General features: G+C 41.7%; 1 protein-coding gene across 1 annotated transcript; it reads right to left on the minus strand.

Annotated features, from left to right (window-relative positions):
• Positions 1–922: 922 nt before the first annotated feature.
• LOC121955390 (E3 ubiquitin-protein ligase pellino homolog 2) lies at positions 923–13,289 on the minus strand. The gene is made up of 7 exons (XM_042503331.1): positions 12,961–13,289; positions 5,853–5,982; positions 4,655–4,756; positions 3,417–3,614; positions 2,455–2,640; positions 2,137–2,342; positions 923–1,640 (listed from the first exon to the last, which is right to left on the minus strand). Exons 1-7 carry the CDS (start codon positions 13,038–13,040, stop codon positions 1,256–1,258), a joined length of 1,287 nt encoding a protein of 428 aa, XP_042359265.1. The 5' UTR covers positions 13,041–13,289; the 3' UTR covers positions 923–1,255.
• Positions 13,290–26,429: the final 13,140 nt, after the last annotated feature.

Consider the following 26,429-nt stretch of genomic DNA (forward strand, 5'->3'; position numbering starts at 1 on the left):
AGGTACAGTTTTACTTAGGAGAACCCTCTTTTGGTAATCAGTGAAAGTGTTTGGTTGGAATGAAAGACAGCAGACACCGTTCAGACTAAAAACTGTCCACATGACAGTAAAGATCATTCACCTTTTCTCCAGATCTCACACCGGTCAACAAGCATTCAAGAATAAACAAGGGGAAGGATTTTCAACCTCAAGCTGCATTCAGTAACATCGTTGGACAGTGTTTGTTAAAGGCTGCATTCACACCAAATCAGGCATTGCAACACAAACGCCTCTCCTCCTATTCATTCTCTTTTTTTTGTATTTTGGGGGGCTTTTTGCCTTTACTCGATAGGACAGCGTAAGCGCAAAAGGGGGAGAGAGAGGGGATGACATGCAACAAATCTGCTTCTTTTTACATCTTTTCTTGAAAAACTATAAAATCAATCTAGTCTCTGTCTTCTGTGTGTATCGAGCACTGCGATTGGCTGTTAAACACTATGATGTTGTCGCTTAAATAAGAAATTACTCTCTCTCTGTTGCAGCTCCCGATATAAATAAAACTGCAGCGTAAAAACGGAGTCAAACGTTTTCTAAAAACTTGATTGTTGCAGTCAAGCCCTCGGCCTTTTAAAATGATTCAGACTCTTCAGAGGTCTGAATCAACGCCGTGGTCATTGTTGGCGAGGACGTATCCTCTGTAAATGGGGCGCCCATGAGCTACTGGGATTTTTATTATACAACATTGGCAACTAGTTTTTTATCATATATTTTATACAGATTTTTTTACTAGATGTATTTTGATTTGTATCTATTTATTTTTTAATGTTTATCATATGAAGTTACTTTTATTTTCAGATTTCTATTATTTTACATTGACTTTTGCACTTTTTATAATGCATTATACTGGGAAAATGTTTCTTTCTTAATAAATTGATGCATTTTGTTAACATATTCTATGGTCTATAATATTGTTTATTTTTTTGCAAAGGCATTTGTTAGTGTGACTGTTAAATTGTTAAACCATCATAAACAAACGTACTGCAGACAAATATTCGGTCACTGAGATACGTAGATTGGCTTTCTATAGTTGGTCCACTCTACAACAAACAGGCCAATTTAACTGACACTCCTACATCACGCACATCCCTGCCGCTAATCCGCGCAACGCCAGATTTGGTGTGAATACAGCGTTACAGAACACTGATGTTTGCACCATGAATGAAGCTCAGGCGTCTTTCTGTTACTGTGATAGTGGTGGACTAGTGAGGAGTGGCGACTAGTCGATAGGGCCCTGAAAGATGAGCCGCGTCCAGCCGGGGGTGCTGAGGGCGGACGAGCAGAAGGGGCAGACGGGTCTAAAGGCGTGCGTCCCGTGTGGAAGCGGGGTCTCGGCCCAGTACCTGGCTGTCCTCTCTGAGCAGACGTGGCCGCACGGCACAAAAGCGTGAGTGGGAGCTCCAGCGTCCACGTACACAGCAGGCTCGCAGCCCAGCCACAGCGGCACGTAGGGGCCCACGCTCCTGCACAGGGGACATTCTCGGCGGGTCGTGGAGCCCTCGCCCTCTCCTGGCATCTCCACTCCCTCGGATCTCTGGCCCCAGTCGTGGCGTCCGTGGACGTGGCCGCAAGCGAGGTAGACCCAGGGCTGACGCTCTTCAAGGCTGAAATAAGACATCGACAGAGCGTCCGGATTTTAAACTTTTAATTAACTGGCATTAATTTAGAAAAAGAAGGATTTTTTTTAACACAGGGTTCCCACACCTTTTCATGGACAAAATCTAAAACTTTTCAATGACTTTTCAAGGACTCTTAATATTTTTTTTTGTCTTGTCCCACTTATCACCCACCGCCTGATGTTTTTCAAACATATCAGATCCAAACTCTATTCAAAAGTAATTTCAGGTAGCTGGCATACATGAAGGGAGAGATGGAACAGAAAAACGAACAAAAACAGAGAAACGTACACAATGGAAAACGAAAGTCACAAATTGGCACATAATAAAATGACAAAAGCATGACAGCTAGAAGAAAATACATTTGCTTTTATATTACATAACCTGGAAGGTTATTCATGAAAAACAATTTAATTACACAAAGAGAATTTTCCTGACTTTTTCCGTGACTGTGGGAACCCTGGAAATATTTGGTGGCTCCCACCTGTGACTGCGTGGCAAGCTGGGAAAGGCCAGCGTGCTGAGGCCGACGGGACACTGGGGCCGGGACGCATTCAGCTCCTGGCGAAGTGCTTCCAGGTGACGCAGGGTGGGAGCGCGCATGAGCCCCTCGCCTGTGCGCCACAGCAGGGTGGCACCACACAGGTCGACCAGTGAACCGTCTCGTAGTGCGCTGCTCTCACCCTCCGCCTGTAAAACACGATGCACAGATAGACCAGTGCTAACTATGAGACCAAAAACAAATGTCACAACCCCGATGCAGCCAAAATGCAACAACACAACAGCCAAACTGGTGACTCACCAGTTTGCCCCGGCTGGGTCCGGAGCGTGTCTCCCGCAGGGCGTAGACGTCCCCACAGACAGAGATCTCCCTCCACAGACCCTGTTTGGGGTCCTCTGGGAACCCCTCCGGATGCATCACCAGCACCCCGTTGGTGGTCAGGCCGTCCATGTGCCCATCAGGGTTTTTCCATTTGGTTGCTTTTTCCTGTGGCGGGAAAGACACGAGATTACAGACTTTTATGAGTGTTTTATGTAAGAACTTTTATGTCGTATATATTGTGAGCAAAAACTTCAGGCTTTAGACTGTTCAGTATGTTTTGTTTCCAACTGTTTTTTTCTACTTTGGCTACAATATGATGTCAGATCATGACAGATTTCTTTATATGGTATCTGCTCCGGGGACACTGCTGCAAGTGTTCACATTACGTAGCCTATACTGCTACAAGCTAACATCAGGGAAACATTCATTCTTGGTTGCAAATGTTGTTAATTTTGTCCAGATCTCAGAACATATTCCCACTGGAACATGTTCAGGCGTGTTTAGAAGCTTTCACTGGTGATTTTTAATGGGAAGAAATGCCGCTATGGGCGCTCATTCCCTGGCCGCATGTACGATAGTAGATGTGGCTGCATGCTAACATCAGGGAAAAATGTTATCTTGGTTGCCGATTTCAGATCTCATTCCTGCTGCTGTGGGGATTTTTTATTGTGGAAATTGCAGCTATTACCCATTACAGTTACTCCCTTTCCACCAAATTAGTTGTATTTCTTGAACTGGTTCCATTCAGGATTCTTGGACCTTTAGTGCCATCTTTCGAACCAGCCCGCGTTTTCACCAGAACCATTGCAACACCGTGTCATGAACTTAGGACACTGCACAATGCACAACAGGAGAAAACACAACAGGCAACATCTCAAATAACACTGACTTTTCATTAAGAACCTACAGTATGTTGCTGTTATGATCATCGGTCCACTCACCCCTAAGAAGATATTTTTGGAGGAGTCGAAGCCTGCGGCGTAGATGCGTGCAGTGTAAGGTGGGTTGCGTTCACACACCACTCTGCAGGCGAAGCGTGAGATGGTGCTGGGAGCGATGGAGGGGTCCTCCCCCTCCTTCCCCCCTCCGGAGGTGTCTGTCACCACGAAGTCAATGGGACTTTCTGTGGAGCGTCCGATCTGCGAGCACAGCACAGAGAAACGCTCACTGTAGGTCACACTCCCGCGTCGATGGAACTATATTTACTCAAATACAAATAAGGCGTACTCGTATTTTACAAATATGAGTAGTCTTTTCTTCTTATGATACTTTGTACTTTTATTCCACAACATATCAGCATGAAATATTGTACTTTTAACTTTACTACAATTAAAATATGTTTTCTTATCAATTAAACTACCCAAAAGTCCAAGCACAGAAACGACTGATTACTTGATTCTAAAAAATGTATTCACAACTATTTAAAATATACAGGCACACATTTAGGACCTGGTTACAGCAAACTTTCCTCAAAATAAAATTAGTTTACATCCTGTATCAAAGCCTAACATTTCCAAAGTTTCTTTAAAGTCACTTTTTTTTTAATAAATTCCAAAAACATCTCTCAAATTTTGACTGCATTAATTACTTATATCTATAATACTTTAAGCACATTGTCCATATTTTACTTACATACTTTAAAAAATAACATTTTCAGTGCAGGACTTTTACTTGTAAAGGAGAATTTTTACAGTGTGGTATCAGTACTTTTACTGAGGTGAAGAATCAGAATAAAAATGAGTACTGGTATATGTAACTATACATTAAGTCATAGCTTTCGATTCACACTAGTTTCATGCAGGTTTTGGATTTTCTAAAACCTTCAGAGTTTTGTTTCTCACATGATTGTGACGTTCATTACTGTGAGTGAGCGATACGTATGTCATCATTTACTGGACATTAAATAAATCAGTGATACTATTAAAAGAGCAGAACTTTGTGTTTAAAAATAGACTTTCTTGGGAGATTTTCCACTAAAGTCTTTACACTAATGGTCACGATGGACCTAAAATAATCCACCCACTGTAGAAATCGCTTTGATGGCGTTACATAACAGCGTATTTTCGGAGAAACTCATCACACGTGTGGGATTATTTTAGCTGTAAAAAGAGCCATTTTAGTTAAAAGGAGGATGTGTGAGAAAAGTCGCCGTTGTTGTTCTGATTTCCTCGGTGGTTACCTGGAACATGTCTGTGTTGTTGTCATGGCAATACTCCACCACCACCGTCTGGTTACGGGACAGAGTGAAAGAGATGCTGTGCTGCCCCCTGCTGTGGACAGCCTGCAACGACAGCAAGCAGAGATGATGATGCACTCGTCTTCTGGAAAACTCTTTTTTAATTTTTTGGACAAAAGACCCAGAACTGCAACTTGTTCAATCAACATTTTCATCTGTTATGGATTATGGTGACGTAATCTATATGCACTCCTCTGCCACTACACTCAGTCCATCACTCCGCCCTTAGATTCATAACTGGATGCATCATTGGATGCTGTGTGGGAAAGATGTTTGGCAGTCACATGGCAGCAAGAAGATATCGGCAATTTATTCTGTTTATTTACAAAGCACCTCTTGATAAACTTCCTGGGTATCTTGCGGGTCTTTTAAGTATAGAACAATGTCTCACAGCTCTAGATCAGACTATTTGGTCCTCGAAAATCATTATGTCAGTACTGACATCGGGAAATTGGCTTTTAAATATTATGCCCCACACAAGTGGAACATTTTTCACAAGCTCTTATAATTAGATGCAATAATCTCTTTCAATCAGTTTAAATCTCTGCTGACTGACATGGAGCACAGTGAAAGCGTGTGTTTTCCTTGAGTTGATGTCCTACGTGTTGGTGTTTTGCAGTATTTTGTTGATGTATGTAGTGCCCGTTGTGTGTTTTTAACATGTATTTTAGTAGCTGCCACACTTCTCATGTTTTGTTGATGTATGTTGTAGTGTGCTTTTGTTGTTTTTATTTGTAATGTATTCAGGGCGTCCATGGCCTTTCCTGTTTAAATAAAGGTAAAAAAAAAATTGGACTGAATGATATCATTACCCAAAAAAATCCATAAGATGTACCTGCATTTGATAACAGTGAAGTTTCATGCTTTAATGTTACATATGATGGCAGCATGTATAACCTCATGGTTATAAAAATATTTATCTTTATTCAATGTCATCAACATGTGTCAACAATCATGCATCCGTATGAAGGCGCACACGCACACACACGCACACGCATGGATAGACAGCCCACACACACCGGTCATCATGCTTAGTCATCCTTCCTTTGGCTCTTTCATGAGCAGCAACAGGGAGTCACAGGAAGGAAACTAATGTTGCACGCTGATAAAACAATACACAAACACGCTCACACACACGTACCTTGCTGTCCTGTGGCGTGTTGAGGATGTGCACAGCGCTGGGTTTGACACCGTTGGCCTTGGCCCTTCGGTACAGAGCGAAGCGGCTCTTTCTGCGCCCACGGTCTCCGCTTGGAAGAGAGCCATTGTACCTGGAGGAAGAAATAAAATGTGAGCGCGGACAGAAGCACATCACAACTCAGTCGACAAGCTCGCATGTGTTCATTCCACTTCATCTATTTATCGAGGAAGCCTAATGATGCGGGAAACACTGTTATTTTGTTTGCATACTGTATTTATGATCTGTCATTACTCCTGGGAAAAGTAAAGCTATAAATAAAGTCACTGATGCTGCCAAGATGTCTGGAGACATGAGTGCAATTAGAGCACATGCTCCGATGATTTTGGGCATCTTTACAGCAACATTACTGTAGTTTCTTTTGAAAAGCATCGCACTCAGGCCACTTGCAATTCATATAAAAGTGCTGAACCCTTTATAAAAAGGACAATTACCACTTGATCTCACTCACTCAGCTCGTACTTGATGGTCATACTTATCAAAGCAGAGCTCGCTCTTTATCTTAAATGCATTTTCAGCAGGACAGAGTCATTTTCACGACATCATCGCACAATATCATTAGCCAAAAAGCCTTGACTCACTGCTTCGGTTAGATTCTGTATACGACTTTGAAGTTTTGTGTTCATTAATAGAAATGAAAATTAATAGAAATGAGAGTGGTAAATAATGTATTCTAGACCCTGAGAGTTTTATAATTCAATATCAAATCTATTTTAAAGAGATGATGTCAGATTTCATGTTATTTTAAAAACCAGCAAGGCATGGTGTTAAAGAGACAGTTCACTCAAAAATCAAACTATTTTGCCCCTTATCTGTGGTGTGATTTTATTGTTTTTTATGGTTGCATTGCACGTCTGTCCGTCCTGAAAGAGGGATCCCTCCTCAGTTGCACTTCATGAGGTTTCTACCGTTTTTTTCCCTGTTAAAGTTTTTTGGGGGCAGTTTTTCCTAAGTCGCTGTGAAGGTCCAGGGACAGAGATATATCATATACTGTAAAGCCTTCTGAGGCAAATTGTGATTTGTGATAATGGGCTTTATGAATAAAATTGAATTGAAAAGTGCTCTTTATCAATCTCGATTATTTTAGTGTGAGCTGCAGAGTGCTGGAGATATCAGCCGCACAGATGTCTGCTTTCTCTCCAGTATAATGGAACTAGAAGGCTCTTGGCTTGTGGTGCTCAAAGCGCCAAAAAAATACATTTGAAAAACTCAACAGCAATGTCTCTTTCCAGAAATCATGACTTGGTTACTCAAGAAAATCTGCAGATATTCTTGTGAGCAGTTTCATGGAGGAACTATGTTGTTTCTACTGAATTATACTCGCCAACTGAATCACCATGCAGAAGGTACCAAACTTGGTAATTTTAAGGCTACCAACCAAATGACATTGATACTATCATGTACTTTAAATCTATTCATTCCAAATGCTGAGAGCACATTTGGGTGAGAATGCCAGCTTTAGACAAGAGGCTGGAGTGCCGTTAAGTGCCCTGAAACCTAAAAAAAAAAAAATGGAGCTCCCAGAGCTCCATATTCGCTCCAGCACCTACCCAGTGAGCCAAAACTATCGCTGTAATGCCAATCTGCCAAGACAGTTTAGGCGTCTGGTCTATTTTCTTTGATATTATTTTAGTAATAGCCCAGTATCACTGATAGACATGCAGACACACACACGAGGACAGACAGAGACAGCAGATTAGCTCTGTGTGTGATTAGAAATAAGCACAATTTCAGTTGAATCTCCTGCATGCAGCTTGTTCAAAAATTCCATTTTTGTGGTTTAAGAAAATTTTAAGTACTGAAAAAAAGGGTATTGTTGTATCAGTTACAATATGAACTCTATCCAACCCTAAACAGAAGGAAGTGGCATCTTGTCCTAGCTCACTTGGCACCACTCAGCTGCTAAGATTACAACGCAGCCGACAAGGATGCTGTTAATGTTTACATCTCACCTTGTCACAGGTATAAGAACGTGTACGTGTGTGGATACAAGCTTCCTTCTGCACGGTGATACGGTTGGTGGGTGCAGTTTGGTGGAAAAAAAATAGTACCTTCATGAAACCGGATTCTTCTCTCTGTGTTTGGTACTTTGAGCACCTCCAGCCGAATGCTATCTAGTTCCATTATATCAACGAGAAGACAGCCATCTCTACGGCCGATATCTCCAACACTCTGCACTCACACCAAAACAATCTGCTCGGATAAACAGCACTAAAGGTAAGAAGGAATAGCTTTGTTTTGATTTCGGGGTGAACAGTCCCTTTAAAACCTTTCTGGTGTCGGTGCAAACTAAAAAACTGACTTTGCCCCACATTCTTCTTGAGGCAGAGCAGAACATCATTGTCACAGTTTGAGTTCACGCAGAAGGTAGCGAGCCGGTTTTAGGCTTTCCACTAATCAGCAGAGCATGGCTCTTATTAAAACTATTCAGAGGATACCCAGAGGGCAAGAAGACTTTGAGGGACAATAACAGTCTTCACTGGCCTTCAGACTTGATCAGATCAGAGGACATCTGGTCCGGCTCTGCTCTGATGTGTCTCTCCGTGTCCTCGCAGTGAAGGCAGAAGAAACCACTGTGTGCTTTGACAGTGTTTGTACAATAAAACTGAAACTATGATTGATTCATCGAGGAGTCTCTCTTAATAAAAAATTAATCAATGACAATTTTGAAAATTGATTTAGCAATTAATACATAAAAAGAAAATGCCAATAAGCTGCTGGTCCTAGCTTTTCCAGTGCAAAAATGTCCCTCTACATCTTCATTTTAGATCATTACTAATGTAATACTTTGGGTTTTTTCCTGCTGGCCAGACTGCAGTTTTAAGACGTCACTTTTGGCTCTGGTAACGTGTGGTGGGCATTTGTTATATGTGTTCTTGGGCTGCGTTTAGACGCTTTTTGCAAGCTGTTTGACCCTTTGCAACTTGAGCAACTTGGTTTCTAAAACGTATTTGTTTTCTTTCTAAAACATGGGGCAAAAAATCAATCCCCAACCTGGCAAGAAATGTCCCACAAATTGCAAGATATTAGAGAAATGTGACAAGAATATTACCTAAGATTTAGTTACAAAAAAAGGAGGATTATATAATATAAAATATTTAAAAAAACAATATTTATACACTTGTTATTTGTTATATTTAAAATTAGTTTACAGGAAAAAAAATACTAATAATATAATAATACAAAAAATATTAAAAACTATATATGTTTCATAATTTATATTTGCTTATTTTCATTTTTTCTCATTTTTGGGCTATGTCTTGTTAAGTTGCTTATTTTGAAAGGGTTAAGATAGAAGTCCAGTCAGTCATCAACATTTCTGACCTGAGTTGTTGCAAAAATGAAATATTTTTTTACCTCTCTTGTTTTATCTTGATATGATTTTTTTTTAATGTTTGGGCTAGCAGATTGTTTTTGATAGAAAAATGTTTTTTGCTGGTTAAGTTTGTGTGTGTGTCTGAGGGAAGTTTGTTGACACTATGCATTTTTAATCTGCTTCACTTCCAGGAATCTCAGGACCAAAATTAATATTCTGTGGGTACCAACCCTAACGCCAGATCAGGGCATGCTGAGGATCAAATCAGGTGCAATAGCCGGAAAAACCTAAAAACAGGCCACATTTACTTATAATCACAGACAATGACCCAGTGCTACCTGCTCCCTCCACGGCCCTGCCTGTCAGTTTAAACTGGACCCCGGCTGACAATAGATGGTCTGTGTTGGGAAATGAAGACACACGAGGAGGACGGGCTTCAGAGAGGTCTGGTTAAAAGCAAAATATATGAAATGGGAGTGAGAATAAGAGGGCACAGGAGAGAAAAATCAGCTCACAGAAAGAGAACGGTATCGTTGACAGAAACAGAAACAGAAAAGAAGTCAGATGCCATCATGAGCAGCAGAAGCAGAAAAGGTAAATTAATGCAATGAAAGGGCAGGGTGCAAAGAGACAAGAAGGAGAGAGGATGCTAGGCAGAGGGTCGAGGGTAAAGGCCGGCGGAAGAGCAGCTCCACAAGATCTGCCTGGGCAGTTCTGGCCCGCATCACGCATGTGTGCACGCCATAAAGCACAGTATGAAATATTCACTCCCTCTGCCCCTCGACACCGAGTTTATTTTCGTTGAGGGCAAGCCACCGAGGAGGGTCTGCCTCTGTGAAAGTCAGCACTCAGCAAAACACTGGGAGGCTGGCAGCAAAAGGTCTGGGCGAGAGACGGAGGAATGCGACAGTGATGAGAGGGGTTAACGGCCAAGATAAAAAGGTGTGCGGGAGATGAGAGGGTGACGGGTTACATGAGTGAGATGCAGGGGCCGCACTGTACACGGTGTCCAGGCTAAGTAAGGTAACGAGCGGTGGCAGGCAGCCACTGCAAAGATCACAAGGCCTGCAGTGAAGCAGGCATCGACCACACGGGGCATGTGATCATCAAGGCTGACAGATGCAAAGTCGAAATACACTTTGCGCAAAACAGGCCGGGAAAATACATCTGACAGGAAGCAGCAGAGAGAGCAGTCTGGTCTGACACCTGGTATCTGCTGACAACAGCCCATTTTACACTGAGATCGGACTATATAGGGCCGCTATGAAGTCCCTTCTTTATGCGTCCTTTGCATTTTTACACAAAATCAAACGACAGTGAGCATAATCCCGCTTCAGTGTGTGATTTTAGACAGCATGCCGACATCGCAGAACCAACATGTTTTCTTTTTTGGCTGTTAAATTGTTGCTTTGGAGTTGTATATTTTGATCAATGTTGTTTTTCTGTAGCTTTTGTTGCTACAGAGGTTTTTCTGGTTAAATAAATAAATACATTTTAAAAAAGAGCTGTGAAGGGCATGACATTTAACACAACAGCAGTCTATAGTGTGAAATAAAACATACGTGTCGGCAGCTCTTTCTGAACAATAACAATAGTATCAGCATGCCAATATGTCATGTTATATGCATTAAACAGTCACACCCATCCTGCTCCCTGTCAGTGCTGTTACTACTTTTGAAATTGGTGCTACAGGACTAGAGAAAACAGAGAAAAAGATGATTTTGCTCAAGAGGTAGAAAACCCTCAACTACCAGAACGCAACGTGCCATAACAGACTGATAAATGCTCCATCTGTTAGGTGACAAAAACAAAACAACGGCAGCCAGCCGGATCTTGTATTGCTGTTAAACGGAAATCTAAAAATTCTTTCGGAAACATCTGAGGTGAGAAATAGGCAACGCAGTGACAGAAACTTGGTTACGTTTGATCAGCACTGCTTACTTTCTCAGTACGGTCCCCACTTCCTGTTCACAAATTCACACTATCACAGCTAAACAGGGCGTTAAAATATGTTTCTGAAAACACATTTGGCGAGAAACAGGCAGTGCAGTCACATAATCTTCAATCAGCGCAGCCTAATTTAATTGTTTGTTCAGATTTCGGTTTGAGTTTGACATACTCTTTGTGTCCGCGGTGGCAGCACGGTTGGCGGTCAACACAAAAATGCAGATGTACAGTCTAGTTCGAGCAACATCTGTAAAGCCAGCAAAACTCCGCCCAACAACATGTCATTTGGCTGAGTTTTGCCGGGGAAGTAGAGATTTCTAGGCACTGGTTAGATCCTTTTAAAAAGCGAGACAACGCCGCCCTCACAATCTCACCTTTTATACAAAACAGCAAGACCAACGGCACAAAATGTTAAGCGGGGACACAACTGAAAATGGGTCTGAACCATGAAAAGTCCCATTGATCTGGATTCGGGATCACCTATGTAATGACGTTAACACAGCAGTGAACTGCAACTGTATTTCAGAATGTGACATTTCTAACAAACTAAATCATGCTGCCTAACAAAATAACAGAAATAACAGAAGCAACCTTAAAGTTACAGCAATATCGATTTCTCCTGACATGATACCTATAATAGCCTGAAAGCCTGTGGCCATCACTTGCCAAACAGCATCAATCCAAACCTCAATCACTACTCTCTTAAAGCGAAATTATACAAATGCAGCCCTCAATGAGCCACATAAAGCATGGTGGTGCTCGCCGCAGAGCACGCTTGCATTTAACTTGCATGCCCCAAACCTCAAAATAGGCATTAAAACGATCAATTCTGGTCCGAGGGTGTAACAGGACCGCTCTGTTCAAACAAGTCAGATGACGAGGACTGATCAGTATTCTGATGCAGGCGGGCTACAGCCTCCTAACTCCATGTTCAGCCAGAGGGGAAGAGATAGGCCATTAGGTCAGTTATCTTTGGCATACACAGGAAGCTCTGCAGGGCAAAAGGGAGGCCTGTAAGCCTGGATATGACTGTGTCTGTGTGTCTGTGTGTGTGTGTGTGTGTGTGTGTGTGTTGTGGCATTTCTGGTCCCTGCAGACTCTGCACAGTGTGGAGCTGTAGGGGTGGAAATGCTGTGGAAGCTGGTGGCTGTCATCAGCACATCCTGCCTACTGTGTGTGGGTGATGTCGAGGGGCTTTTCTCCTCCTCCATCTCCTTCTTCCTTTGGCATGGGTGGTCATCTGGCTGTTTATTAATTAGTTATAACATCATATGAGCAATGCATTTTGCAGACAATGATATCACCCTAGTCCTACTTTTAGCAGCATAGTATGACATCATTGGGATTTTCAGCCTGAGCAGCCACTATACAACCATTGATGAAAAAGCTACATCCGTAGTAGCCTTGTGTGCTACAGCTACAACACATTTTGCAGCTTTAGCACTCCATGCATGATGTGGAAACAACACAGTGGCATAGTTTTGAAAATATACTCTCATTTGTGGCATAAAGTTAGTTTGTAACATTACTACACAGTCACAATTTGGTGATATAGGACGGTTTTGTGCTGTAAATGAGCTAAAATGTGCTTCTATTGAAGATTTAGTGAGCAAAAAAACCCGACTATAAAGCGTTGGATTAAAGCTAAACTCACACGTCATCTGTTGGCTTTATTGTGCCGATGCTGCCGCTACATATTAAACGTTAATTTGCCGCTGGAGCGTTTCACCCTGCCTACACATTTATTTATTTTTTTTTTACTATGGCTTTAATTTGGAAGAGACTTACCCCAAAATGACCAATTCGCCGTATTTTACCGGGTCTTTAACGGGCACATCATCATCTCCGTCTTTTTTCGGTGAATTCATCAAGACTGGACTGCTCCAGAAGAAAAAAAAAACGCGTCCACAACGGCAACAGTGGTGAGATAAAACAATGCTAACACACTCGAAACTGAAAGGAAGTGATTTAAACTGGTAGTCTTATCAAAGTTTGGGCACAGTTGGGCAAAGTTTTTCCGGACTTCTTGGCGTTTGTTTTATTGTTTTAATCCCGTGAAGGCGCATCTTTTCGTGGCTTTTGGGCCAGTGTGTAGCTAGTTAGTATCGCAACATATCTGTTCAGTAGCTCGGGATACAACAACGGCTAACGGCAGGGAGTGGCGCGTACCAATGTTTTGTAGGGGTGGTCGTTCAAAATGTATGTCTAAATTGTCCACAGAATTACATTAACTATAGAAAAATACGTCACTGTCAACGATTTTAGCGCTTAAAAATGCCACGCTAACGAATACGTAAATAACATATATTAATAAATCATGTTAAAAACGCGTTTTTAAAGACGACCCCCCCTTATTGGACACGAAATGTACGCAGCCGTGATGTGTGGCTCTCTCCCTCTGATAGAATAAAATGAGGCATTTGGAAATCCAGACTTAGTGCCCACATTCACTGACATATAGCGGCGTCCTGGCATATTTAAAGTTAAACACCAGGTCATTTTGTGTCAGGTGTGTTAATAATACAGCTCTGCTCTCGTGGGTCATTATGGAGTCTGACGTAATGAGATGCTCCGGGGGGTGTGGTGTAGCGCGAGGATTTGGGTCACCATTGCGCCCCAGACGAGACACCTTCTTTTCTTCTTGTCTGCATTTCATGTGGGAGTCTGGAGACAGATATAGGCCGGCTGGAGGAGCCCACACTTTCAGCTCTCTCCCTGTGTATCTGTCTGTCTGTCTCACACATGCACAGAGAAAATACTCTGTGTAGTTACTCATAAAGCTCTGACCACATGAGGGCAGTGCGCCTCATCTGCAAAGTGCAACTTTTCGGGCTATGAAGTTTGTCAACTGCAACTATTTACATCAGGGATACTCAAACTGCTTTGTTTGGGGCCCACTTTTGCAAAATGGCAAGAGGCCGGGGGGCGTCAGTCACAGCAGTCCTATACATGTTTCTAATATTTTCAGAAGTTTTTAGGATTTTAGGATTTTTCCAGGATTTTGAACCTTTCTTGGATTTTAGGACATTTCTAGGACTTAAAGATGTTTCTAGGATTTTAGGACATTTCTCGGATTTTACGACTTTTTTTTTATTTTGAGGGCAGGGTGCAAACCTTTTACTAAAAGTACCTAAATAGTTCCCAATGTGAATCATTTCACTTTTATTGTGAATTGGAAAATTGTTGTGGGGCAACCTGGCACTCAACAGCCTGATTTGGCCCACATGCCACAGCCTGCGTTTTTCTACATAGGTGCAAGACACAACATTTATGGTTCTTTTGCCTCTTTTTGTTATTTTTGTCTCTGTATGGTTGTTTTGTGTCTCTTTGAGATTAATTTGTGTCTTTTTGGCTGTTTTGTGTCTCTTTATGGTGTTTTAAGTCTCTTTCTTGACGGCATATATTCAATTGAATGTCATTTTACAGGTGAAAGCCACATTGGCCCCTGAGCACAGATATGCAAAAGGCCCCACCAGCTCTACACATACAGGTAAGACAAAGACTTTGTGGCAGTTTTGACTTTTTTTCTTGTTTGTGTCTCTGTAGATGTTTTGTGTCTTTTGGCTAATTTTGTGTCTCCATCATGTATTTTGTGTCTTTTTTAGGTTGTTTGTGTCTCTTTGAGATCATTTTGTATCCTTTTTGGTCGTTTTGTGTCTCTTTGTGGTCTTTTTGAGTCTGAGTCTTGATGATACATGTTAAATGTAGTGACATTTTGCAGGTGAGGGCCAGAGGGGCCTCTAACACTTTAGGCCACGAGGCACAGATATGCAAAAGGCCCCACCAGGTCTTCTACACAGGGGCAAGACACACAGACTTTGGGATGCTTTTGCCTCTTTTTTGTTGTTTTTGTCTCTTTGCAGCTTTTTAATGAATCTTTGAGGTAATTGTGTGTCTTTTTTTTGCGGGTTTTGTTTTTCTTTGAGGTATTTTATGTCTTTTTTTGGTTATTTTGTGTCTCCTAGAGGTAATTTTGTGTTTCTTTTGGCCAGTTTGTGTATTTTGGGGGTCATTTTGAATCTCTTCCTGGTCAGTACAGGTTAGTTTGAGTGACATTTTGCAGGTAAGGGTCAGGGGGGCCTATGTGTCTCCCCCAAAATATATTAAAATCGCTGCCTTGCACTGGACTATTAACACCCACTGTATTCCCCTATGTGTGTTTTTTGTTGGAGTAACATGTTAGGATTCAGATGGTTAGAGTAACATGAATGAATGGGATGGAGACCTGCTGTTGGCTCACATACAGCTGCCTTGTCACATTCTTGACACATTTTCCTCCAGCAATAACCTTGCATGTTGTTCATTGTTGTCTGATGAGACAGAGAGCGTTCGCTGGGGGCTTTTTGGACAGAGACGGGGTGTCAGTAACAGAATCTGTAGCGGCATGGCTGCCTTCATCTGGAACAGTAGCCTACCTGATGTTCTTGGCGGGCTGCGGTAACATGTAGTGGCTTGCGTGTAAGTCACAGAGGCGCCATGCAGTACTCTGCATGACTCTGCAGCGTGTGTGGTGATGTTGGCCCTTGCTGTCAGGTATGTCGGTGCCATTAAAACATTTGCCTGTGCAAATTTACAGATGTTACCTGAGTGATATGATAACAAAATGGAAATGGTCATGCTCCCTCACACGACTACAGAGAGTCTATTGAAGAGGCGGCGACTCATCAGTGAGCTTCAGCATTAACAAAACCAAACAACCACACCCTTGATCCTTGTGAATGACAGCTCACTCAGGAACTTATCAACCGACTCGAGTGCTGACTCACCTCTTTAGGGTAAAGAGTAATACAGTTTGAGAAGTTTAACCTCCCACATACTTTTCATCTGAGATACAAAGTAGAAACTGGCTGGACCAGATGTGTGTGTGTGTGTGTGTGCGCGCGTGCATGCATGTTTCAGTGAGTGTGTGTCTTTCTTTCCCACTCTGGGATTAAGGTCACACCCTCCTCACTCTGTGTTCCTCTCTTTCTATCCCTTCTCATTTTCTCTGCTCTTTCCTCTGCTGTTTGCTGTCCTTCCACGTTTGGCTGAAATTGAATATTAAAGGGACAGTTCAACCAAGAATAAAAAATAAAACACATTCTTCTTCTTACCTGTAGTGCTATATTTCAGTCTTAACTGTTTTGGTGTGAGCTGCAGAGTGTTGGAGAAATCGGCCGTAGAGATGTCTGCCTTCTCTCCAATATAATGCAACTAGACGTCATGCGGCTTGTGGTGCTCATAGCACCAAAAAAATACATTTGCAACAGCAGTGTCTCTTTCCAGCGATCATGACCCAATTACTCAGACTTTATTGGGAACAGTTTCATGTAAGAACTATTTTCTTTCTATCAAAACAACACCCGCCAACTGTATCACCATGCAGACCCACCCACGGTCCTTTGCTCCATGTCATCCCCTTTCTCTTTACTGCTATACTGTTGAATAAAAGTAAAAAACTAAAAAAAAAAAATGATCGCAAGGAGGGGGCTTTTCATGGATTTAACCATGCAATAGCATCAGAAAGTCTTAAATACAGCTATAGAAGGCCACCGCTTTAAAAACAAAGAATATATTTATTAAATACGCTCACTGCAGAACATAGCAATAGCAGAGCACTTTTTTCTTTTTTCTTTTTTTTACAATATTTATCAAAATAAGCAGCAAAAGGCAATTCCTTTGCTTTGTTTTAGCCCTAGATAAAGTTTTATCGTGGTCAATATTAGAGGGGGCAAAACAAGACTTAGGCTGCATGTCCACCAAGATGGGTTTTTTTCCCAGCTCAAAACGCCAGTAACGCGTCAGGAAACGCCCAGCGGAGACGCTTTGGTTGTGTCTGGTTGTGTCTGGTTGTGTCTGGTTGCTATGATTTGGGATATTGGCAGAACTAAACATGTTGGCACAGGGAGGGTTAGAGTAGCCGACCTGCTGCAGATGAGGGGAAGGCTGAAGCATGCTCTGACGGACCTGCTGATCTGTGTGGGTTCATGAGAGGAAATAGTATTTATAATAACAGATTTCTCCTCCATTGTTGTTGTTGTTGTTGTTCAGCACTTGTACTTGTCAGATGTGACAGTTTATCATCACGACAGGCTGTTTGTCCCCTCTCCACTGTGACTGGACAGCTGAAGTGACAGTGACGAGCACAGCGTTTTTACCCAGAACAAATCATTAAAACAACATATGTTGGCCTCAGAAAAAAACCCACCTTGGACATAAGGGTGCTAAACCCCCTCAAAAACCACCTGTGTCAAAAGCACAAGCCTCTCATAGACGCACGCTTTCTTCTGCACTGTGATGTGATGGTGGACGCAGTTCGGTAGAAATAAAATAGTTCCTCCGTGAAACTGCTCACAACAAGGCCTGTGTATTATCATGAGTAACCAGATTATGATATCTTGAAAGAGACATCGCTGTTGAGTTTCTAAAATGTATTTTTGTTGCTCTGAGCACCACAAGATGAGCCGTCTATTATATTTGAGAGAAGACAGACATCTCTACGGCCGATATCTCCAACACTCTGCAACTCACACCGAAACTATCTGTACGGATAAACAGCCGTATGATAAGATGACAATCGTGTTTTATTGACTTTGGGATGAACTGTCCCTTTAACGGAAATATGTTTGGCCTCCATTATGCAGGAGGAATCTGCACTGGGCAAGGATCCAGGGACTATTTACTCAGTCTAAGAGGGAATTTACAACATAAAGAAGAATACTGAATGAATAAAACGATTATGTAGAGCTCCATTAATCCCCGGAGGAGAGTTTCTCTTTTCACTGAGGTCATATAACAGCGAGAGGGATTCATCAACCTGCTAAAGTATACTCAGCAGGGCAGATGCTTGTCATTACACTGCTGACTTTTTGTTTAGAAACTGTCTTTCCGCTCACAACATCACCCCACTGCCACAAATAGACGAGGAAACAGTTTATATGGAAACAGTCTTTCCATGATGTCACCAGCTCTGTCATCTCTGCTCACAGTTCACATGATAAAGAGAAGCAGATGTTAATTAATAAAAAAAATATTGGACATGGCAGTTTTGATTGACAGACGCTTTGTTGTGCGAGGGCCTCGTCATCAGCCAGACAAATTCTCCTGAGCTGATCACAGCGTGAGGTCTCGGCTGTAGCTGCTGCTGTACAGTAGTTCACCTCAGCAGTACATAACAACTAAAAATCTCCATGTATGGCAGCTTGCTTTGACATTTATGTCACCCTGCTTTAACATAAGGGATCTAAAAAGCCCAGATTTGAAAGGAATGCATAGCCTACTTTGCACCAAAGTAACGAACAACCACGTTGCATCACACAAGTCATCTAGAAACCATATTTGGTGAGCAAATCACACATCGGATCGTATGCCTAATTGTGAACATGTGGAATGTATTACTTCTGCTATCATTATGCAGCTTTTGGCAAGCTTTATTTCATATCTAGCAAAACATCGTGGGAGGGGAAGCTACTGATCATTTATAAGTGCATGCAGAGTGTACACAAATACTGGAGTGACTCAAATGTGGATCTGCGGATATACAAGAATATAGCCACTTATTCACATATGATTAATATATATACATTTATTAACGATACACTGAACATATCCCGGAAAATAAATGATGCATCAGAATAAATCACATTATTGAAAACAGGCATTTAGAAAACTCTTTTTAAACATGATATATGAACATAACTGCATGATATCATTAATGCTTTGATATTTCTGGCTGAGGAGCCTCTTTCACATATTGTACACTATCAGACCGAGGTCATGACCTCTGGGCTGTTTCCTTATTGAAACACAGAACGACAGTTTAACAGTGACATAAAGACGACCCTGGGACGACTTCCTCCATCTGGATTTAGTTGATGCCGCTTTAAAGGTCCAGTGTGTTAGATTTAAGGGACTTTAGTGCCACCTAAAGATGAGGATTGTAGATCGCAATCAGCTGAAACTTCTCCCAGTTAGATTTCTTTTAGAGTTCGTTGTTCAGGTTTTTACCAGTAGCCAAATTATCCATGAAGGTCTCTTCATTTCCAGAACAATCGGAATTGGCGATTTAAACCGGTTAAAACACTGAATAAAGCAGTTTCAGATTAAAAATCAGTGTTTTTCCAATGCTGTTTGGCATGTCAGACATGGGCTGCTAATCTGTGCTCACCTTTAGGGGGGTTTTACCGTGAGATGAATGATTCCCAGAGGTCTCTTCCTCTCCAAAACAAACAAACAAACTGGTGATTAAAGCCACTATAAACACTGAATAAAGTGGTTTCGCATCACAAAAAAGTGTTCTTCTATGCTGTTTGGCACATCGCAGATGGGTCAGTAGCCCAGCACCAGTTAATGTGAACTCACCTACTTTCTGGGATTACTTAAGATCCAGATATTCAGGAGGGTTTTTTTTTACTGAGAGCCGAATTATCCGCAGAGGTTTCTTCCTTCAAAAACAAACAGATGTGGTGATTTAAACTGCTAAAAACACTGAAAAAGCAGTTTCACATTACAAATAATTGTTTTTTCTATGCTGTTTGGTGCAGCACAGCCCACCTTATTTTGGATCCAGACATTCAGGGGGATTTTAGCGGGAGCTGAATTATCCATGGAGGTCTCTTCCTCTCCAAAACAAACAGATGTAGTGATTCAAACCAGTAAAAACACTGAAAAAAAAGCAGTTTTACATTAAACAATGTGTGTTTTCCAAAGTTTTTGTTGCGGAGGGCTTGTGAACTACAGTGGCCGTTGTGAATGTCCCCGTTTAGAGCCAGTGTTCGGTTTGTCTTTTCTGGCCTACTGCAGAAACAGTAGACGAGGATCTGCTCCCTACAGTTCAGTTCATTCTAAGGTAACGAAAAACACAATGAATCTTATTTTTAGGATTATACAGTAAAGAAAACACTTATTACATTCCATTTTGCCAATATATTCCCCTAAATCCCACACAGTGGACCTTTCAAAGATGCGAACAGACAATCGTCTGAAGAATGTGAGTAAGCGATGGCAGTCAAGACAGTCAATTCAGACCGCTTAGATGTGTTACAGCCATCTGCTGCTGAGTCTTTGTCAATGTTGCCATAGAGACAAGAGCAAACAAAGAAAAGGTATTTCTGTCATTTAGCAGCTCTGTCTCTCCTGTTTCAAGTAACAGCTGAGATAGACTGGTGAACCAGGAGCCAAGACTTCTGGATCCAAACCAAACAAGAGTTATTAAATCACTTTGAACAAAATCATGCCAATCCATGTAAGCATCTTGTATAAGCACATAAGGCTGTGCTTGTAACAAACAGACAGTGTCCTACCCGAAATGCACGAGTGCACACATGCCTGCTGGGTGTGTGTGTGTGTGAGACACCACACCCCCTCTACTTAAGGAGGAGGCAGACTCCGACATAGAGCCGGCAAGATACTGCAGATGGCTCAGCATATTCCCGTTCTCGGACACAACAGGCTCCGCTAGTGATTTTGGCACCCTGCAGAGAACACTAATTGCATACACAAGCGGGTTTGTTGCAAAATAAAGAAAATGAATGGCATTATAAGCTGATTGTGTACACTGTACATAACGGCTTTAACAGGTCATCATACACACTCACATACAGTGTATGCATTATCATTTAAACAGTGTGTTATTTCAGTAGTTTTGAAACGTGCAGATTTGGGGGCATTTTGTTGACACACGATGATACTGTAAGATTTGGCACATCATGGAGTAAGACGAGAAAAGATCATGTGAGACCATGTGAGAGGCAGGAGATACGGAAGTCATTTGAGGACTTCATAGAAACAACTTTTGAGCCGAATCACAGTCAGATTTGGACCAAATGCATACGCAGCACATGTGAGAGATTTTCCTTTTTAGTTAGGCAGAACATTTTATTCATTCCAGTATTTAAATTTTAATGAGTCGCTGATTGATACACAAATAACTTAATACTTGCAACATTGTTATAACTTAATTCAAAAAGTTCTGTAATGGGCGGATTATGAGATTATGGGTCCCTGGGCACAGACATGCAGAAGGCCCCACTGCCTTTTCCTTAAGATACACAGACTTTGTAGTTTTTTCTCTCTTTTTGTTTTGTTGTTATGCATATATATAGTAATTTTGTGTTTATTTAAGGGATTTAACAACTTTTTGTTGTCATTTTTTGTGTCTTTGAGGGCAGTTTGTGTTTCTTTCTGTTAATTTAGTGTCTTATTTTGGTCATTTTTTGTGTCTATGTAGTAGTTTGTGTCTCTTTGAGGTCATTCTGTGTCTTTTGTGGTTGTTTGTTGTCAGTGGTTGTTTTGGTCTTTGTATTTATTTTGTGTCTCTGCAGTTCCTTTCCATCTCTCTGTGGCCTTTTTGTGCCTCTTTGCCGTCTTTCTGTCTTTTTGTAGTCTTTTTATTTGTCTTTGTAGTTTTCTTGTGTCTCTTTGTTGTTCTTTAGTGTCTCTTTGCAGTTGTCTTGTGTCCAGTGTCTCTGCATTCTTGTCTTGTGGTCCTTTTGTGTCTGTCTATTTGTAGTTGTCTTGTAGTCTTTTTGTGTTTTCTTTGTAGTCCTTTTGTGTTTCCATGTTGTCTTATTGTGCCTCTTTGTGGTCTTTTTGTGTGTCTTTTGTGTTTTTTTTTGTGTCTCGTGTTTTTATCGTCGCCTTTTGTGTCTCTTTGTCATCGTTAATTGTCTATTTGTGTCTCTTGGTCGTCTTTTTATGTGTCTCTGTATACCTTCTGTGTCTCTTCGTGGTCTTCATGTGTATCTCCTTGTGGTCTTTTTGTGTCTCTTTGTGGTTTTTTGTCTCTTCGTGGTCTGTTGCATCCTTCTTTTTGGGCCCCTGGCACTTTGGGCCCCTGGTCCTGTGCCCAATAGGCCCATTCTATAATCCATCAATTAGTAGTGTAAACCAGGAAAGCTTATCCCGGCGTGGGAAATGAAGCTGAACATCTACATCATGAGACCTTTCAGCAAAACAACCGCAGCTCAGCTTAAACACTGACCAGCGAGCCGAGACGTTCCTCTCTGATTGCTTTCAGCACGCCGCGTCCCTTCACAAATCATTGAGCTCCACAGAGCACCTGCCAACAACCTGCCATACATGTACATGACCCGAGCACACACGGGCCACGCGCACAGCTGCTGGTGTGAGCTCCTTACACGAAAGCAGATGGCTCCTCAGACGGGTCGTTAATAAGAGCCGGTGGGGCGGCTGTGTGCGGTGGGCTATTTTTGGATTCAGTGTTGTGGGTTATTTAGGGGATGAAAGTTGTAATGGTGACTCTATTTCTGTGTTTGTGGAAGTGGGTGGTTGCCAACAAGCCGAGCGACATTTAGAGTAATTGGCTCCCTGTTCAGCCTGACAATATTCCACAGCAGATCCATTAATAATTACACAACGTGTGAATGGCAGCCTTTGACCTGCTCCACAGGTCTTTATTGCCACAGCTTTTAAATAATGTGTTAAGGTACAGTGACACTTGTTGTTTTATCACCACTCAAGATGAAGAAACAGGAGGTAGGTAACTGTGGAATAAAAACTCCTCTTGGCCAAACTCGCATAAAAGAAGTTTCTGCATCAACATTTCTAGTCAGTCCAGATAATCACAGTGCTGTTTATCAGATAATTGACTCGTATTTTGATTCAGACCCAGGCAGACACGTCTATTGTGCTTCTCTCTACTATCCTATTAATTGTTTTTTCTTATCTCAATGCATCCATCTGTCATTGTGGTGTGTCACACAGGAAGGTAGCAGAATATGTCACTTCTGTCACACAAAAACACAGCTCAGAATCTGCTCAGAAGAAAAACGTCCTACTGTAGGTGTTTTTTTTGTTATCTGCAGAAGCATTTTCATACCTATACCTCTGAGTGTTAACTCACTGTTCATGTATTCAGTTCAAGGCCGTAGCTATAGAGGCAACACTGGGGGGACCAAATCCATTATATTATTTATCACTAGCAAGTACAGATGTACAGTATATTGTACAAATATGCAACAAATGAACATGTGAAACTGCAGTACACTTTTATTACTAGAATCAGAAGTAATGATAATGGCAGTTTGTTATGTTTGTTTACGACTAATTACATTTGCTAATGATTATTTCAGACAGCTCTGCATCACATAACCTTTTTACAAAATATTTTTATATCAATATATTGGAGGGACATTTAAATGAACATTCTGATCCCAAGTTGTCACTTATTGCAGTGGACTTCTGTGTCCACATATTACGCCCGAGGTATCCTTCTGTGGCTGTTATTTACGTTCCAGGATACCACGACTGTGATGTCAACAAATGCAGTGGGATGCACATGGTTATGTTTAGACAGCACATGACAACAAACGCTGAGACCACAACTAACACACAAGGCGGCATGGACGGTTAGGATTTGGGGAAGGAGGCACATGATGGTGTCGAAAAAAAAAAAACCCATAACTCTTGCATGAAAGTCTTTTTTTTGTGGGACAATCCACCACCCCTGATGCCCGCCCCCTCATGCTCCTTATATTATGTTGTTATGGGCAGCGTTTTAACCTGACGGCGTCCTGCTCTTCCTGCACGTGCGCGCATCATGTGGACGGGACAGGTGCAGGTGTTGTTCGGCAGTCCACCGGCGTATAATGACACACCGCAACCAGAAATTATGTAGACATAAACAACTCATTCTAAGGTAACAACAACACTTATTTCAGGTGATTATACACTGAAGAAAACATACTAATATTACAGTCCATTTCTGTCAATATATCTGTCCCCCCTAAATCCTACACACTGGACCTTTAAGCACATCTGAATATTTATTATTACCGCCTTGATTCAGTTTTACTGTGAAAGTGATCAGTTCACATACATTCAGCCCACAAAGCTATCATAGCTGTACAGATAAGATATTGATCACTGCTGCACCATTGGCGTGTAAAGTGCAGATAATGTGAGCAAGCCTCGACCATGCACAGTGTGAATCTGTGCAGCAGGCCCGAGGGTGTTTGTTTTCACTGTTTTATGCAAACATAAGGTCTCTCCACCTGCTCCTCTTTTACATTTTTCAACACTGTGGTAAAGAAGAGTCTCTAAAGGATGTGAAAAAGCATTACTCTCAACGCGCAGCCGCGATTAATTACATCTGAATCATTACTGCAGCACACATCCCTCCCACTGCACAACTTCTCCGCCAAATGCAAACACAGGCCTCGGGCTCTCTGTAATTATTAGCACATTTGTCCGAGGCGGAGGGAAACGAAAATGTGCGAGAGATTCTGAGGAGCTTACAACTGCCTGTAAGCTGAATGTCACTCTGCACGCTGCTTTTACGACACTGTTTAAATCGCCTCCATGACAACCAAGACTTTCTGAGCCGCAGCTCCGGCCCATCGAGCCGGTCCTAAAGTCCCTTTGTGTGTGTGTCAATAGTGGATGCTGTTGGACAGGAAATGCCTGTGAAGATCATCATTCAATCAAAAGACAGTGGGTTTTAGAAAAAGATGGAAAACAAAAGCAATCCACGGTGAATCGTATCCTTGATGAGCTGAGCAAGAACTGGTCAAAGAAAGATTCGGTAGAGAGGGGGGTGTTTGAGGAGCACAGACATTTTGATTGTCCTTTTCCCCATGGCAACTGGAGGATGCACAGTCCTCAGCTGGAGGTATTAGAGGCTGGGGTAGTGAGGGCAGGGCTGTGACAGCCAAATAAATGGCTGTAAAGTCAATTATGAGAGTGCTCAGTCTGTAAAACATCATGTTTGGGATGAGCAGAGTTTGGGAATGCATTTAAACAAAAACAATTATCCCTTTAAAACTTGCATTGACATCAGTTTTCTTGTGCTACGTGCACAAAATATTTGAGCCTTTAAAACATGAGCACATTGGTTGGATTTCCCTCTAAAACATGGGAAAAGGCAATGCCAACTTGGCAACAAACGTCCTGAAAATTAGATGAAATTAGTAAAATGTGACAGAAAATTACCTAAAATATAGTTTTAAAGATGACAGGATTATAAGAAAAATATCTTATATGTGTGTGTGTGTGTGTGTGTGTGTGTTGGAGAGAGAGAGAGAGAGAGAGACTTTGTTATTTATAGATTATATAACAGAAGTACTGCCCAAGCTACAAAATAGCCTGGCATGTAACCCAAAATAAAACTATTGGTAGTAATATTCATTTTTGCATTTTTTGTGCAAATTAAATAAATGATGAAATATAACTTGCTAACCTATGATTTTTAGAGTTGCTGGTAGACACATTGTGGACGAGCTTGTGTACTACGCTGACCTAACTGCTGGCTGTCATGGATGGATTACTGAACAGGCCTGCTGGGGCCCAAAGTGTCCAGGGCCCCCTGGCCCTCACCTGCAAAATGTCACTCAAATAAACACCAGCCAAGAGAAACTGCATATATGCATCCAGGGGCCCATTGTTTCATATTCCGCCCATGCTGGCTGCAGACGGTTTAAGATTTTTTCATTTTACGGAAAAAGGATCGGGACCATGTGAAAAATATATTGCAAATACACTTTTATTATGGCCCCGATTCTCTTCTGTATCATGTAAATCTCCACCAGGAAGTGAATAAGTGTATTTCCCAAGTGTCAAACTATTCCCCAAATTATGAAATAGTAAATATAACGGGGGAAGTAGCAGACAGCTAAACTTCATATAGGTGGTCCATGCATTGCAGTAATTTTTCCTAAATTGTAAACTTTGTCTGCGTTCACTGTTCACTCCGCAGATTTTAAACGTATCCACACCAACTGATCGAGCTCACACTTACACACATATACACATTTTGTACAAACATGATGAGAAAAAGCTCGAGGGTCAAAGTAAAGAGTGCTGAAGTAAAGTAAGCATACCATCTCTAATCTCTGCAGCTCTGTGGAAACAACGGTGGGCAGAGACAGACAGCGACGGCCTGAGGTGTGTGAAAAGCAATGATGAGAAGTTTTTCTACCGGACTGAATGTGTCAAGATGTGTGTGGCCGTTAACACGAACACCATCAATGCAACAGCTTTAGCACTTACAGGTGAATATTTCTTAAAAAAGCATATTAGAGGAATTTCTGTGTGTCATATTCGCTTAAACATGAGCAGCCGACTCTTTCATGTTGAAATGAACATTGTCTGCATGTGACAGTTTCCTGGTTTGCAGATTGAAGAACTGAAGTGAGATTGAAATCAAAGAGCCTGAGTAAACAAATGACAGAGGAACTGCCAGTGAGCTCCATTTAAAAGTATTGTTTGAGAGCTCCCCCTTCAAAGGGCGTACAATAGTCCGGTCCACCCCCCCACCCAGC

This window comes from Plectropomus leopardus, chromosome 16 (genome assembly GCF_008729295.1).
Source record: "Plectropomus leopardus isolate mb chromosome 16, YSFRI_Pleo_2.0, whole genome shotgun sequence".
NCBI classification, from domain to species: Eukaryota; Metazoa; Chordata; class Actinopteri; order Perciformes; family Serranidae; genus Plectropomus; species Plectropomus leopardus.